Raw genomic sequence first — 17,373 nt, forward strand, 5'->3', positions numbered from 1 at the left:
TTTTGATTTTCATCTCAATTTGTGCCTCTAACTAGAAAATAAACTTTTTTGCCTCCATATGACAAATACTAGTTAATTCGTTTTTGCCTGAACTGGGGAGTCGATCTTTGTAGATCTCTTTTTCGCCCAGTATTTTTAGAATGGAGCAATGTGAAATCAAAGTTTTAAATTTGGCGCTTTCTAAATTAAGATCGGAGCAAACCTATTGTAATCGACATTATCGGAGCAAGCCTATCGGTTAATTGACGTTTCGGAGCAAAACCTATCGGTTAATCGACATTATCGGAGCGAACTTTTCGTAATCGACATTAGTGTTACCAACTTTTGCGACAGCTCAGAGTGTCGATTGAATAATTACTTTTTAAATTAAATAGCAAATAGCACCTTCGGTAGTGAGAGCAAAGAAAATAAGTAAACAAACAAGTGCTGCGTATTGTTCGTGGTTTAAAAAATAGCCAAAAACAACAACTGTGAAGAGAAAAATTTGAAAATAAATGTAACATTTCGTTGAAAAATCGAAGGCCAGATGCAAGCACGGCACAACATTTGTTCAGTTTATGTTTTTTTTAATTGATATTACAAAAATAATATATACATATAAAAGAAAAGATATATGTAAATTGTGACACGCTTCAAGGTGCCAAAGTGCGTGGTATGTGTGTGTGTGTGTGTGTGCTAAAAGAGAGATGAAGGAGAAATAAACGGCGCCAAGCTTTTTCTTTGCTTTTTTTTTTTTATTTGTCGTACTAACAAAATCAAGAACAAGGTTAAAAAGGAAGAAAATGTCCTACACTGAATTGGAATCAGGATATCAGGACTTACGTCAATCGACGCAAAGCAACACAGCCGCTGCCCATCATCATCAGCACCAGCAACAGCAGCAACAACATCATCAAAATCAACAACAACAACAATCAGCACAAGGATCTGGTCATCATCGTGTCGGCTTCTATTTGGGTCACGATGGCAATGTATGAGCTTTAATTTTCTCTTATTAACCCTTTTTTTTTGTTGGCATTTGGGGCGTTGCATCTTTGAGAGTTGTTTTTTTTCCTTCTATGACCCTGACTTTTATGTTGCATGCAGCAGCAGCTTCTTCTTTAACAGCTGTTCAATGTCAATGTCGAAAGCTTTTTTTCTCTCTTACGCTCTCTTTCCCTCTCTCTAATGCTGCGTGTGTGTGTGTTTCTCTTTAGTGAAATCAAATTTAATTGAAAAAAATTAAACCAAAATCTAAAATATAGAACAAATTTTAAAAATGGGCAATAGCTTTGATAAGTTTGGCGACGCCAATGCCGACAACAACAATAATTTACGCTGTCGGAGTTGGAGCCGGCGTTGTCGACATCAGCATCATCCTTTATCGAGAGCAGCAGCAACAACTACAAAAGCAACAACAACAGGTGCAGCTGCTGAACAGTTAGCAGAGGCACCAGATAAAGCAGCAGCAGCGGCTGCAGACGGAGGTGCCCAGATTTCGGGCCTATCGTCATTTCCAGTTCAGGGGCGGCTGACCCATGTCAGTTCCACACCCAACTTGGGCGGTGCGTGTTGTGTGGGTTGTGAATAGTGCATAGTGAGTAATTGCAAACCAAACGCAAACAAGAAGTCACGCTTAGATCGATTAGGAACAGAAAACGGAAAAGTATATAAAAAGTAAAACAAAAAGGTTTTAAAAACATTTAAAAAAAATATTTAATATATTCGAAATTCGACCTGCTAAATTTCAAATCATATTGATAGAATTGCAAATAACCAGATAAGTATTTTCGAATCTTTCTATTAACTAAATGGAAACGGATATTCCGCTTGTAATTCTGATGTTTGAATACCGCAAAAAAATGGTGTTTATATTCTTATTGATATTTTTTTTACCGTAAAAACAGAGCTGACACCTTATAGATGCTCTGTCATAGCGGTATTACGTAATAACTGAGTTAAATAATGGCCCTTTGTTTAACATTAAACATCATTTGTTTTTTAATCCTTTAGCAACATTAGAGTCTTTGATATAAATAAAGCTGAAGATTGAATGGTTACATAATTATTTCAGTATTTGTAAAGACACAGACTAAGAAGATAATCAAATTAATAAGCAACTCAAACTTTGCATACATCATTTAGTCCGATTTCTTATCAACTTTTGGTTTGCATTTAGTTCAAATGAGTTTTTTTTGTTTTATTTTCTTGTTATCATATTTCCTATAATTTGTTCTATCCACTTTTCTTTCATTCCTTTTCTCAACCACCAGAGACAGACATCAATGAGCTGGAGCCACGCTCATCATCTTTTTCATATGGGGTGAATCTCTATACCTTACCTTTCTATATATCCCATATATGTACATATATTCTTTCGTTGTTTAAAGATGAATTTCTCTTACGTATAGCTTGCTTCATTCGGCTGTTGATTCGTTATTTATTTTTATTTTGTTTGCCCAGTTTGACTGAGTTTTAATTAAATTTTGTTTTTGTTTTTCTTTGAGCTGCTTTAATTATGCCTTATTTTTTATATACTTATTGTTTGCCTTATAAATTAACTGTTTGTTTTGATTATTCGCGCATAAGAACAAATATACATACATAGTCACAAAATCTGCAGCCGATAAGCTGATAAATTATACTTTTTTGCAATTAACAAGGCAATCAAGCCGCCTTGGCTTATGCAAGAAATATTCAAGTAAAAGCAAACCATAACATTGCCTACTTTGGGGCTCACACTTAAACGAGATACATTTAAAAAGAAAAGCACAATTTGTAGACTATTATAGTGTCAAAATGCGCAAATGCTTTTATTTTGGAGTATTATTATTATTATTATATATGATTTGCATTACAGATCCATCATTATTAACAGTTTATTTGTTGTTAAAGTTGTTGCAAGTAACAACAATTTGGCTTGATCGATCGATCGTTCGGTCTCAAATCTTATCTCTAACACTTTTAAGCGTTTATCATGGTCGTTTAGCTTCCGATAGCTCTCTGTTGCTGTGAGTTTGTAGCCCTTTGACTTAGGAACAATTTAATTGATTTCATACTTAATAATCGAAAAATAAGACAAAGTGTTAAAAAATTTTAAATTAGATAAGCTGCCGCCGCTCTGCTTGCTATGATCGTTTAGTTTAGGTTAAGCTGTTTCGTCAACAATGGAATGGAAATCGTTTCACTGATAACAACACTCAACAGCCGAAACAGTTGTACACAAAGCCAGTGAGCAATCCCCTACCATACAACACAATGAGAATTAAGTCAACGTGCGACAGGGAGGGAAAGAGAGAGAGAGCGAGAGAGCACATAAAAGAGAGTGTGAAAGCGAGATAGAGTGAGGAAGAGAGGGTAGTGGCAATTATCTCATAATATGATCGTCAGACTTCAGGCCACATTCTCCTCTCCCAAACCGAACTCCCCAACCGATCCGCTCCCGATATCGATGTATCATTGTAGTCGGTTGTTGGCGGTTCACAGTACGGATCGCGACCCCCACAGCCACTTGACGTGTTATTTTTTTTTGTTCTGTGTTCGCAAAGAATAATTAAAAGCACGATAATACCTATATACTCTTCATAGTATACCTAGGTAAAAATTGTAATAAAAGCGATTCAATAAAATGCAATAGTACAACGACGTATACGTAACTTTTTACACAACTAGCGTATACTTGATATGGAGTGGACGTGGTTTAAAGACTGGTGGCGCTTAAAGAAGTTACGTTCGCGTCATCAGCGTCATAAAAAGAAGTTGGAAGCGGCAGCAGCTGCCACCATTCTATTATCGAATGCCAACAGTGTCGATCAAATTGGTGATAAAGATAAAGATCCTGAAACAAGTGCTGGCCGTAGGCATGGCAGAGCCCGAGATCGTTTGCGTCAAACCCGTAATCAAAATCGTCAACTGCAGCGTCAGAGGCGCAGTCAAAGTGCCGGTGTGGAAGCCCTTAGAGGGGAAACTAACCAAAAAACTAACGTCTATGAAGATGATGATGACGGCGAATATGGGCCCTTTAATGTCAGCGACTATGAAGATTATAATCATGCCAGTGATGATGATAATAATGATTTTTGTTTCTGTGATGAATGCCTGAATGTAAGAAAATATCAAATTTTTTGTTGTATTTCTATCTATCTAGCTAATGCTAGGCAGGAGGTGATAATAAGCCAACCAAGCGACAAGGCTAACAACTAAAAAAGTGTGCTGCTAATTGAAATATTCAATGATAGAGAAAAAAGGGCGGAGTAATAGGCGTTAAGTACCTCTGGGTTGACTATAATTCTCCTTTACTATGAACTTGATGATGAGATTCTGGCCTTTATTTATTTCCATTGTGTGTCGGTTAACAACTTTAGTCAAGTTTAGAAAAGTATATGTGATACACAAACACACACGCACACACACAAGCAACAACAACAAAACCAGAACATAAATTGGAAAAAAAATAAGGGAACAAATTTTCAATCCTTAATGATATTTGAATGTGCCTGAGTTTTCTGTTTTTGGTTTCCTTTTTGTTTGGGTCTCTTTCGGGTAAACGTTTTGAACACTAATTGCGAAAATGCTGCGACGTACACGACCAATAAAAAAGTCTCATTGCATCCTCATTTCTTAACTGTTTCCTCCAAGGGCGACACGGACTTCGGTGACAGCAATGACGGCATGGACTCGGATACGAGCACCTCATCTAGCAATAGCAAACAGGTGGTGGTTGGCATCTGTGCCATGGCCAAGAAAACGCAATCGAAACCAATGAAGGAGATTCTGACACGTTTGGGTGAATTTGAGTTCATTAAATTGGTAACATTTGAGGAGAATGTTATATTGCGTGAATCGGTACAAAATTGGCCAACCTGTGATTGCCTTGTCTCATTTCACTCGAAGGGCTTTCCCCTTGAGAAGGCCATTGAATATGCTCAGCTAAGGAATCCATTTGTGTTAAACAATTTGCATATGCAGTATGATATACAGGACAGACGTCGTGTCTATGCCATTTTGGAGAAGGAGGGCATTGAGATACCAAGATATGCGGTATTAGATCGTGATTCTCCTGATCCAAAACGTAAGTCTTCGGAATTTAGATTGTCCCCATATGTATATATTGTGAAAAATAACGCTTTAAAATGTTTTCAGATCATGAACTCATCGAATCCGAGGATCATGTGGAAGTTAATGGTATCACATTTAATAAACCATTTGTGGAGAAACCTGTATCGGCCGAGGATCATAATATATATATTTATTATCCAACATCGGCGGGCGGTGGTAGTCAGCGGCTATTTCGTAAAATTGGCAGTAGAAGCAGTGTTTATTCGCCAGAGTCGCGGGTACGCAAAACGGGCTCCTTCATTTACGAGGACTTTATGCCCACAGATGGTATGCAAGCTTGATCTATATCCAATAATTCCTTTTCCATATATACATATCTTTCGATCTTTCGCCGATAATTCGATATGTGCACCCGCTTACGGAGCTTACAATTTTTATGTGCAATGTGTACAATTCTTTCATTTTTTCTTTCCATCCCAATCTACCGCCATGAATTTTAATTAACCAAATTAATCATTGTATTGCGTCTCGCTCGTCGTTCATATACAACACACAATCAAAATGAAAAGAACAACAACAAAAAAAAAAAAAAAAGGATAAAATCCAAATCCAACATATGTATATCCAACGTGCAAGAAAACGCCGTGTTAAAACTGGCCGCCAGTCGAACGCACTGAATTATCCAGCATCATTCCTTTACAACTTAGTATATTTTTCAGGCACCGATGTCAAGGTCTATACGGTGGGGCCCGACTATGCGCATGCTGAGGCTCGCAAGAGTCCCGCTTTGGATGGCAAAGTGGAGCGCGATAGCGAGGGCAAAGAGATACGCTATCCGGTCATACTCAATCATTCGGAGAAGCTCATATCGCGCAAGGTGTGTCTGGCCTTTAAGCAAACCGTCTGCGGTTTCGATCTCTTGAGGGCCAATGGCAAGAGTTATGTGTGCGATGTGAATGGTTTTAGTTTTGTGAAGAACTCGAACAAATACTACGATGATTGCGCCAAAATATTGGGCAATATGATATTGCGCGAATTGACACCCACATTGCATATACCATGGTCGGTGCCCTTCCAGCTAGATGATCCACCGATAGTGCCCACAACATTTGGCAAAATGATGGAATTACGTTGTGTGGTCGCTGTCATACGTCATGGTGATCGTACACCAAAGCAAAAAATGAAGGTCGAGGTTAGGCATCCCAAGTAAGTGTAACGACAATATGCTTGTTCTCTCATAATTTTCTTAATTCACATTCTAATTGTCCTTAGATTCTTTGAGATATTTGCCAAATACGATGGCTACAAACTGGGTCACGTCAAACTGAAGCGACCCAAACAACTACAGGAGATTTTGGATATTGCCCGATTCTTATTAACCGAAATCCATACCAAATCGCATGCTGAAATTGAGGAGAAGGAAAGCAAATTGGAGCAGCTAAAAAACGTACTCGAAATGTATGGCCATTTTTCGGGTATTAATCGTAAAGTGCAAATGAAATATCAACCAAAAGGACGACCACGTGGCTCCAGTTCAGATGATAGTAAGTATATAATATGTACACGTATGTTGGATTTGTTTTGTATGGCCAAGAGTAACCAATTTGAATCCATTTCGGACCCAAACAAAAGGGTATTTCTATATATTTGAATTGGTTGTTGTGGTTTACATATTTACCTTGAGGTACTTAACCAGATGAAAGCTAATCTTGCAGCGGATTCACCGGCAGAGCCGTCCCTGGTGCTTATATTGAAATGGGGCGGAGAACTGACACCTGCGGGTCGCATACAAGCCGAAGAATTGGGTCGTATATTCCGATGTATGTATCCAGGCGGACAAGGACGTTCGGATTACTCAGGTACCCAGGGATTGGGTCTACTACGGTAAGCATTAAATTATGACTATACTTATTTGCTTAGTTAACTTGTTATTGTTTTCCCCTTTTAAACAGATTACATTCAACTTTCCGTCATGATCTAAAGATATATGCCTCAGATGAGGGTCGTGTGCAAATGACAGCTGCTGCTTTCGCCAAGGGCCTTCTGGCCTTAGAGGGGGAGTTGACGCCCATTTTGGTGCAGATGGTTAAAAGCGCCAACACAAATGGTTTGCTGGATAACGATTGTGATTCCAGCAAGTATCAGAATCTGTAAGAAATTTGAAAAGTGTCATTTCTATTCTTATGCTTGTAATCTAATATTTGTAAATTTAGCGCCAAAGGCCGACTTCATGAACTAATGCAGAACGATCGCGAGTTTACCAAGGAGGATCGCGAAAATATAAATCCCTGCAATAGTAAATCAATTACTCAGGCTCTTGATTTTGTTAAGAATCCCGTCGATTGTTGTCATCATGTGCATACGCTAATACGGGAACTGCTACACATTATTAGCATTAAAAAAGACGATCCAAAGACAAAAGATGCCATACTTTATCATGGCGAGACCTGGGATCTGATGCGTTGTCGTTGGGAGAAAATCGAAAAGGATTTTAGTACCAAGTCCAAATTATTTGATATATCAAAAATTCCTGATATCTATGACTGCATTAAATATGATTTACAGCATAATCAGCATACATTGCAATATGATCAGGCCGAAGAATTGTACATATACGCCAAGAATTTGGCTGATATTGTTATACCGCAAGAGTATGGCTTAACGCCGCAGGAGAAGCTGGCCATTGGCCAGGGCATCTGTTCGCCATTGCTGCGCAAAATCAAGGGTGATCTGCAGCGTAATATCGATGAGATCGAAGATGAGTTTATGAATCGCTTGAATCCTCATTATAGCCACGGAGTGGCTAGTCCTCAGCGTCATGTGCGTACACGCTTGTATTTCACCAGCGAATCGCATGTCCATTCTCTGTTAACTGTCCTACGATACGGCGGCCTGCTCAATGTGGTGACCGATGAGCAATGGCGTCGGGCCATGGACTATATCTCAATGGTGTCCGAGTTGAACTATATGTCACAGATTGTAATTATGCTGTACGAGGATCCCACCAAGGATCCCACATCCGAAGAACGTTTCCATGTCGAACTGCACTTCAGTCCAGGCGTCAATTGTTGTGTGCAAAAGAATCTGCCGCCGGGCCCCGGCTTTCGACCGCATTCCCATGGTGATAATGCGTGCAATGTTAGTATGCAATCGGATGAAACGAATCCATCACGCATTGAGGAGGAAAATGATTGCAATTCAGGTGAAGAGCATCAGGGCAGAAAGCGAGGGGTGAGTTGACTCTTGTTTTATTTTATTATTTTTTGGAAGTAATGCAAATCATAAATAGCTTACTGGCCAGACCAATCGTAACCAATCGGGGAATAGCGGCTGTGCATTTGGCTTCAATCGTCTGGAATTACGTTCCAAGCACTACAAATCGAAACCCATTCCCATTGGTGCCCATCACACAGTTAGCGGGCATGAGGCTATGGATCTAGCTAAACGCTTGAACGAGGAATTGGCTTCCCAGCAACATCAAATGTCCCAACAGCAGCAGCAACACTCACAACTAAGACCGATTAGCCCTGATATGCGTGCCGTTAGTCCGGACTGTGAGCCACGTTCCCGTAGTTTTGAGCAGCGCCCCACTTCGGGCAATTGCGGCAAGGAGGCGGGTATGTATGTGGCAGGGTCGATTCACTTTTCCTCTCTCTCTCTCTCTCTCTCTGTTTATCTCTCCCTCACTCCCGTGATCCCACCTTTTATTCTCTTTATATATCTATATATTTCTCCCTTTGTGTGAGCCTTTTTGTATCTGTGTGTGTGTGTGTGTGTTTGTGTGAAAATGAGTGTGGGTACGTGTGCTCAGCAGTTGCTGCTCACCTTTCACCTGCATTCTTCAAGGTGAAAGGACTCGCCTTTATTTAATTTTTATTTTCTATTAATTTAAATTTATTTCTTTGTGTATTTGATTGTTTGGTTTGTTATTTTTTCTTCTGAGCCTATCTAACATACCGATTCTAACCCAATTGCAATAGATATGTCGCTCGATTAACCCCTAGATTAAGACTCGAATGAGCACTAATTGAGCTAAACCATGATCAGAGGTAGATAATGGTTGAATCTAAAATTCGACTATAGGTTTAACGATATGGGAGTATTACGTAAAAAACTCATATATAACTAGTATTGAGTTTTAGTTTTTTTTTGTTTCAATTTAACTTTTGTTAACTATATGTCTTTTTTTTATATACATATATATACATTTATATATAGTATATAGTGTGTGTGTGTGTGTCTGTGTCTGTGTGTGAGATTTTATTACTACCAATCATGCCTAACCATTTCGGATGAACCTTGAAGACTGACTTTAACCCTTAACAAACATGAACTGAAGAAAACCATCTATACCCAATCCTTGATTAGCCTGTGCCCAGCTTTATACCTTTTTGGTTTTTGTTCGATATTATTATTATAAATCTATATAGTATACTTATATTAATTTTTTTTTTCAATTCTGATTGATAATGATGATGAATATACACACCACTCGTATATACCTAAAGATGTAATTTATATATCTAGAGCTGAAAACAAATCTTTTTAAACTATAATATCTCTTTCTCTATTGATAATGTACTGTGCCCAACATTTTTGGTTTTCTTTTTTTCTCACACTATCTGCATAATTTTCAAAAACTTACATGCAATATTAATTTCATATATGTACATGCATATTTATATACATATGTATATGTGTTTATATATAAACAATATATATGAATGTATATGAAACACGATTTGATCCTCTCTCATTCCTATATAATCGCGAGAAAAACTGAAAATCGATAAGCATCTGGCCGCGGAATCCCGTGTACTTGGCAATGCTGGTCCCCACAAATGAAAAATCCGAAAATCAATCAAATCAATCATAACAGTCCCAACTACAGTTGAGTGCCAGAAAATGTTTTCCAGAACCATTTAATCAATGAAAATGATTAATAATGAATTGTATAAAGCGTAAAACATTGCTGGGTTTCAGCTGCAGATGGTCACCCTAAAATCGTTTGATTCCTTCGACTACTTCTATCTCTATGTATTTAGTGCTATATCCATCGTCAATGTCGCCGTCTCTGTCTACCTCTATGCTGAAACTCTCTTAGCCATTTTTGTCCTTTTATTCTCTATGTTTCTCTCTTTCTCTCTCTCCTACTGTGTGTTCGCTTTCGCTTTGTCACTGTTTAGTGCATGCAAAAAATATAAAAAAAGAGTTTAAAATTGTTTGTTGGTTTTTGAGACGTTTTATTGTTTGTATCTCTGTTCGTTGTTGTTGCTTGGATGGTTTGTTTGTTTGATTGTTGCCCGCGCACTGACCCAAAGACTCACCCTGGACTGCGACCTAACAAAACAAACATACATACATACATACATAAGTGATTTACATAGTTACAGTTACTTGCTCATCATTTACCTAATACATTATTTACTATACATCATGCAGTGAACCAGTTTACTTACTCACTTGCTCACTTATTCAGTTATTCTATGATGAAGTGAGAGTATGTCAAATGGGACACTCACTCAAGGGCGACTTAAGACTAATCTTTAAATACTATGTTACAAAACAAAATTAACCGTGTATGTATTTTTTTTGCTTGCGCGCTTGCTATATGCACTTGACAACCCTGATGGGATTGGGGTTGCCAACTGAAGAAAATGTCCGTTAACCTCAACTCTGAAATTCTGAAATCGATCAAAGAAGAATTTACGGTAATTTTGGAAAGTCTTCGGCTTGCCGAGACATTTCTTGTGTTTATTTTTCTTTTTGTTTCTCCCTCTTTGTCTGTTGTCCATACGTCTCTCTCCCCTTTTGGATAATTTTAAATATATACATACATACAAACATTTTTATATTCTGGCTAATAAGTTTTTTGTTTGTTATATACAAAAAAAAAAAAAAAAAACACCAACAACAAAAACACAACGAACATAACGGACGTAATCAACCTTGATACGTAATGACTCGACGACTAAAACCCGGAATGTAACAAAACTCAATCTGATCCTTCATATCATTACACATCGCTCCCGAACAAACAAACTAACTAACTAACCATAACTAGCCACATTCGATGAGATAATCAGTGCTCGTATGGGCGTGGGCGTGCCAAATCGTTCGGCATTTCATATACGGGTGACGGATAAATTGTCATTTTTTAAAATTGATTCCTCCACAAACGAGTTGCCGTTGTCCGATATTGATTTCTCTTTGAATCCGAGTACACCCCAGGTGGGTCCATTGGAACGCAAGCGTTTGCACATGCTAACCATGAGGCGCATGGAAAGTTGCGATGAAGATGCAGATGGATCGGCAGCAGGGGATCTGCCACAGATATCGCCAATGGCAACCAATGAGCGACCATTGAGTTGCAATTGCAGTTCGTTTGCACAGCTGCAAACGCATTCGCATTCGAAAAGTCTAATTGACTTGGGGGCCAGCGAGACGATGGTGGTGCAGCACAGTCCACCACCGGCAATCAACACCACCATCACCACCAACACCACCGAAACGCCAATCTGTGCTGCTAGTGGTGGTGAAGCTAATTCTAGTTTTGAAGATGATTTTCAGCTATCAACTTCAGCTCCAGCCGTTATGTTAAGCTCGGAATTTGGTCAACGAATGGCCGTCAATAGCAGCAAGAGCGGCGATCCAGTGGCAAAATCTTTGAATAATGCTAACAATTCGCCCACTGCATCCACATTAAAATTGTGTAAAGATTTAGATGAACTGCGACCTGAGAAATTGAAGGGCAAGGCCACAAGTCATTCATGTGGCCAGCTATCGTTGGCATCAGCCACGGCCTCGGCCTCGGCTCCGGTGGTGAACGAAAATCCTTTTCGGTTTACGGTAACGCCATCTAATGCCTGTTTTGTAAGCCCATTTGAGCCAATTGCTGAGCATACGGCAACGTTTACACCGCCCACACCGCAAATGGTTTATAATTTACCAACTTTATTGGTAACAGAAACAGTTAGTACAACCCAAACACCCCAAATACCAGCACCACTATCACAAATCACAAATGATACAACAATAGCAACAACAACAGCAACAACAACAACGACAACAGCCGCAACAATGTCTTCTAATCAATATTTTACTAACCAATTGAAATCGATTGATCCTTCCTCTACTGACGCACCACCACCAACACCAACACAATCACAACCATCATCACCACCAAATACAAACGCAACCACACTGATTGACCCACATACAAAATTGAATACAAATACAAATACAACAACCGTCAAACGAAACACTTCCTTCCCCTCTTGTTATAACACCAATCCACCAACCACCTCAACTCCAACCAACACCAACACCACCACCACCACCATCGCAACCACAACAGATAGCAACATTTCGGTCTCGGTATCGGCATCGGCCTCGGCCTCCGCATCGGTATCATCCGCTAATTCTTCGTCCACATCGTCGTCGCGTCGCCAAAGACACAGTATTGCCGGCCAGATGTCCTATATGAAAATGTTGGGTTTCGGTGGTTTTAGCAAAAAGATGGCAACCAGTGCTAATAGCCTTTTCAGTACGGCAGTTATAAGCGGCAGCTCATCAGCGCCAAATCTACGCGATATGATACCGGTATCATCGTCCGGTGAGTACACAAAAAATAAACTTTAAGAGGATTAGGCAATGCAAGGCGTATCTAGGGATGTGAGAAATCTTACAAATTTGCCCCCCTAAAGTATGCTATGCATTTCCCATGCACTATTGGTGTGGCTGTGTACTACAAATAATATGATCTCAAAGCTAATTCTTTGGCCGCATATTGCATACATTAGGGGGCTAAATTTTTATTACATCACATCCTTGGATCCGCCATTGATTTAGGATTAAACTTAATCAGAGATAACTCCCGCTCCCCGAATCGCCCTAAAACGAATTTATGATTTAAAAAGTGGTTTAATCCTATATATACATATGTAACTGAATTGTTAATATACATACACAAGTAGATAGTGATGCACAACCTTATGGGAAATTTACTCTACTGTGTATACTAAATTATGTATATAAGATGTTTGAACTGACTTTTATTACTTAATTATTTGCTTTCTTTTTTTATCTCAATCGCTCTCTCTCACTCTCTCTATCTCTCTGTCTCTCTTAATCACTTTCTGTCTCTCGCTCTTCAATTCTTTCTAACCCACACCCTGTGTATGTGTTTTTTGTCGTTTTCTTGTGATTTTTGGAAATTTTCCAAGGTTTTGGCGATGTGCCACCAATACGACCATTGGAAACCTTACACAATGCATTGTCATTGCGTAAATTGGATAGCTTCCTGCAGGATATGATACTAGCTCAAATATTTAAGACACCAACTGGATCACCGCCGCGCATTTTACATGATGCTCAGGGTCCCATAATGGAGGTGTCGTCAATGACATTGAATGCTCAATCAGTCAGTGAGACAACGACCGCACCATCGGGAACAACAACAACAGCAGCAGCCTCAATACTCTTGCAGGATACACCCAATGTTACCACGACCTTTAATCGAGGAAGCGAAGCCAATTCGGTTGTTGGTGGGCCAGCAGGTCCGTCCGGTGGATGCCAGTTGATGGACGCCCAATCGGATGAAACGGAAGGCTTGGATACAGCCAGCAGTACGACAATGAGACGTTGTTTGGCAGCCAAGAAGCAGCAGCGTAAGTCGAAGCATAAGTTATCCTTTTTAAAAATGAAGCAAAGCAAAATCAATGCACCCATAGTCCGAGCATGTTTTCCTATGCATGCCTTCCTTATAATCCATATTTTGGCCAATTTTTCTTTTTTTCGATATCCCTTCGTCATTTAAATAAACTTGATAATAATCAACCAATTGTTTCAATTTAGTTGCTCATTCGGAAATAGAACTTGAAAGACAAATTAAATTCGCCTATTGTAAAATTTAAAGTTAAAAAAGAATTTTCAATTAACATGAACTATTAAAATTTATAATTTCGCTTATTTTGTACCTTTTATTATTTCAATTTACATTTTTTATGTTATATGTTTTTTTTTTTTTAATTTTTCAGTGGATTAAACTACAAAATATCCGGAAAATCATTGAAATATATCTTTATATATATATATATACACATATATACCTTAATATATATAATGTATGCTTGTTAACATATAAATTTAAATATTGATTTTAATTTGGCTTGTTTTTTTTTTTTAAATTCATGGAAAAAAAAGAATATTTCGAATTTGTTGTATATATGTACATATATTGTATATCTCTATTTACAAGAAGAAGAAGACAAGTATATGCTAAGAATTTTCTGGCTATATCTATCTATCTATCTTTCTCTCATTGCATTTCGTTTTTCGTTTCGTTTGCGTTAAGCTTGAACGCTTTCTTTCTCTCTCTCTCTTTATCTCTCTATCTCTGACTCACACACATGTACACGAGCTTAATCACTCAATGAGTCAATGAGTTTGTCTCTTCCATGCACCAAATATGCACTTTTGCATTTCAATTTAACTTTGAAAATAAATATGTAAATCAAAAAACCCAAAAACCAACTTCATTCACCACAACCACAAAATAAAAACCGCCCAAAAAAAAGTTTGGCAACAACAGCCACAAGATAGTCTGCAGGCAGCCCAAGAAGAAGATGATCTATGCCAACAGGAGCAGCAGCAGAAGAAGCAGCAAATGGAAAGAGAGATAACCGGGTAAGCTCCTCATCCACATACATATGTATGTACATTTGTCTTGTTTTAAATAATTAATATCAATCATATCCTTGTGCTAAATAAAGCATGCAGATTACTCTGGCAGAAATAGAAACGGATGAAACGAATTTCGAGCCCATGAATGAGGATACTCTACATAGTGAGGAGGCTGGAGAAGCCGCCGGCTTATACTTGCTTAGCGTTGGTCAGGATCTAAGCCAGGGTCAGGGTCAAAGCAGTGGCAGCACTTGCCTAACACCGGTTAGTCAGGGCATGGACCTGGATCTAAGTATGGTGGCCAATAAGGGATCGATGACACTATCCATGGATGTATGTGCTTTGACGGGTCATAAGATTAGAAAATAGTTATAAATTATGGCTTTCGTGTCGTTCTCGTTTCAGGGTTTCGATGATGACGAGGAAGCTACATTGTCAGCTGCGACAACACCCTCATTGCCAGCCGATAGTGATGGACCCAAACTGGAGCTATGCTATTGTTGTCCCACCCATGCCCATGAGAAGGCACCACCCGATGTGGCCAGCGATGATCCGAAATTTGGATTCACTTTGCCTGTAAGTATTATCCAGGCTTCACCCGAGCATAGGCACGAGACGCCACGACCCGTTCGACGTATCCATGATCCTGTTTCGCCACGCATGCAACAGCAGATTAGTCTGTTTGAAGATAATGCAGCAGGTGCCGTGACAAATGCCGCTATGCATGCTTCGATAAATTTGCCAGCTGCTGCCGGTGGGCAGCAATTGCGTCAGGATGCTCGTCTACGTAAATTTGAAATTCTCACACAGTCCACTTCGAATTCAAATTTCCCCTTCGAGAGCAATACACTGAAGCGGGCACCGTTAGAAGCCAATGAAGATGTCTCCCATACGCAAAGCTGCATCAACTTGAAATCTTCTAGTGGTGCACTTGGCTCTAGTTCACCACAACGGCACGCCGATAGGGTAAGAGAGAAGGAAAAGGAGAGTAGAAAGAAGCAATCTGTTGGCCGTTTTCCGAATGCTTTATCGGCCTGCTCTTCCCTGGAGACACAACCACATCCTGGCGCTTTGATAGTCAAGGAACGTTTCATAGAGCCACCCAAGCGGGGTGTTGTTCGTGGTTATCACGGCAAAACTCAATCCATGGATGCGGATTTTCTATTTAATGAATTTCTACTATTACCGGCAATGGCGCCAGCCCGTCTGTCCATAGATCGTGTTGATTCTAGTGATGCAAATACCGATATGATGGAATATGATGCTGCTGCTGAGAATGATAATAATGATCATCCTGACGATGCTAATTGACCAAATTAGAATCAATCTCAATCTCCTCGCCTCCTACTCTTTTTCCCGTTTTGTCTTAAATACCTTTGACTAAGCTCTTAAAATTCTTTAAATTCTAATCAATCAAATCATATTCAGGGTTTGCAAACGAAGAAAGTTTGACAATAGCTAAGGAGCTATACATAGATATGGATTACGCAAATGAACCATCAGGGTGATCTATGGATCAAAATATATGTACAAGTAAAAATTTCGGCATGATTATCTGAAAGCTTTAAATTAGCAAAAAATAATGAAAAAGTCTTTACAAATAGCCGTCAGGTCAATATATATGAATCAGTCAGTTGCGTTAAAGGTTAACCGATGTGACCGTTAATCGGTTGTGAACAGTATATTTCTCAATTGTCATAGATAATGAAATTTTTTGCTTTGTAAATAACGGTAGAAAATGAATATCAATTGCGTAACGCTTTGCATACCCTGAAAACCTAATCTAAATCTTGTTGATGTTGTTGAGCCAAGCAAATAAAATTACCAGGCATAAAAAAAAGAATAAAATACAAATAAAAAAATAAATAATTGCTCAATTGTGTTTCTGTTTCACCTTTAAGGGCTGTCATTGGGCAAAAGTAAAAGTCAATCTTCAAATCAGAATGAACATTGGCGACCAAATATACAAATTTTTGTATGTATGTATGTATCATCGGTTGCGCCGTCTCCCACGAAGTTTACATGGCAATGCATTTCACTTGTCAACCTCGATCCACATTCAACTTGGCCAATTCTAAAATTGCGTATTCAAGTCACCCACCCGTTTGGCCATGTTGATGTTGATTTGGTAGGTGGCACTACAGTTGAATGTTGCTTCTCTCACGTCTCTTAAATCAATGGCGTAGTTTGTAGCATATTCTAAAGGGGAGTTAAGTTCAAGAGTATAATAAAACAGAATCGAAAAATATTCAAATTGGAATTGAATAACATAATTTTATAAGCAAATTGCAAATATTGATAACACGACATCGATTATATTGAAATTTCGGTAGAGATAGAAGTGCAAAAGACTAAATGACAAAGATAAATGTTCTGATTATTATTTTTTATAAATGTAGCTATAATAAAGGTTGTAGAGTATATTTGACTTTATATGGAATTCGTTTCAAAAATTGCGTTAGATAAAATATAGACAGAGTGCTTTGCATGATGTTCGCTTTTCTCGCCCATCGAAATGTAAGTTCGTTGCCTAAGTCTTTTGTTTTTATTTTCTGTTTGTTTTGCGTGGGCCAAAGTTGACCGGGAACTAGGCTAAGAATGTTTTCAAAACAAAAGAACTACCACTCAAATCTAATTGTTAGTTTTTCAACT

The 17,373-nt window shown here is 38.7% G+C and overlaps 1 protein-coding gene across 14 annotated transcripts; it reads left to right on the plus strand.

The window, feature by feature from the left end:
• Window positions 1-319: 319 nt before the first annotated feature.
• Window positions 320-16,598, plus strand: l(1)G0196 (inositol hexakisphosphate and diphosphoinositol-pentakisphosphate kinase). Of its 14 annotated transcripts, none has more exons than XM_068283601.1 (15): window positions 320-652; window positions 761-971; window positions 4,618-5,050; window positions 5,122-5,364; window positions 5,745-6,243; window positions 6,310-6,581; window positions 6,741-6,921; window positions 6,990-7,187; window positions 7,251-8,268; window positions 8,327-8,654; window positions 11,102-12,652; window positions 13,263-13,706; window positions 14,616-14,724; window positions 14,811-15,054; window positions 15,127-16,598. In XM_068283601.1, the coding sequence occupies exons 2-15, from the start codon at window positions 783-785 to the stop codon at window positions 16,030-16,032; spliced, it is 6,615 nt and encodes a 2,204-aa protein (XP_068139702.1). In that variant the 5' UTR covers window positions 320-652; window positions 761-782; the 3' UTR covers window positions 16,033-16,598. The 14 variants fall into 14 exon arrangements, with proteins under 14 accessions (XP_068139702.1, XP_068139701.1, XP_068139707.1 ...); XM_068283599.1 differs by lacking the exons at window positions 320-652; window positions 761-971 and adding exons at window positions 1,245-1,544; window positions 2,253-2,302; XM_068283600.1 differs by having other exon boundaries at window positions 320-971.
• The last annotated feature ends 775 nt before the right edge of the window (window positions 16,599-17,373 follow it).

Source organism: Drosophila tropicalis, unplaced genomic scaffold (genome assembly GCF_018151085.1).
Source record: "Drosophila tropicalis isolate 14030-0801.00 unplaced genomic scaffold, ASM1815108v1 contig_158, whole genome shotgun sequence".
Lineage (NCBI taxonomy): Eukaryota > Metazoa > Arthropoda > Insecta > Diptera > Drosophilidae > Drosophila > Drosophila tropicalis.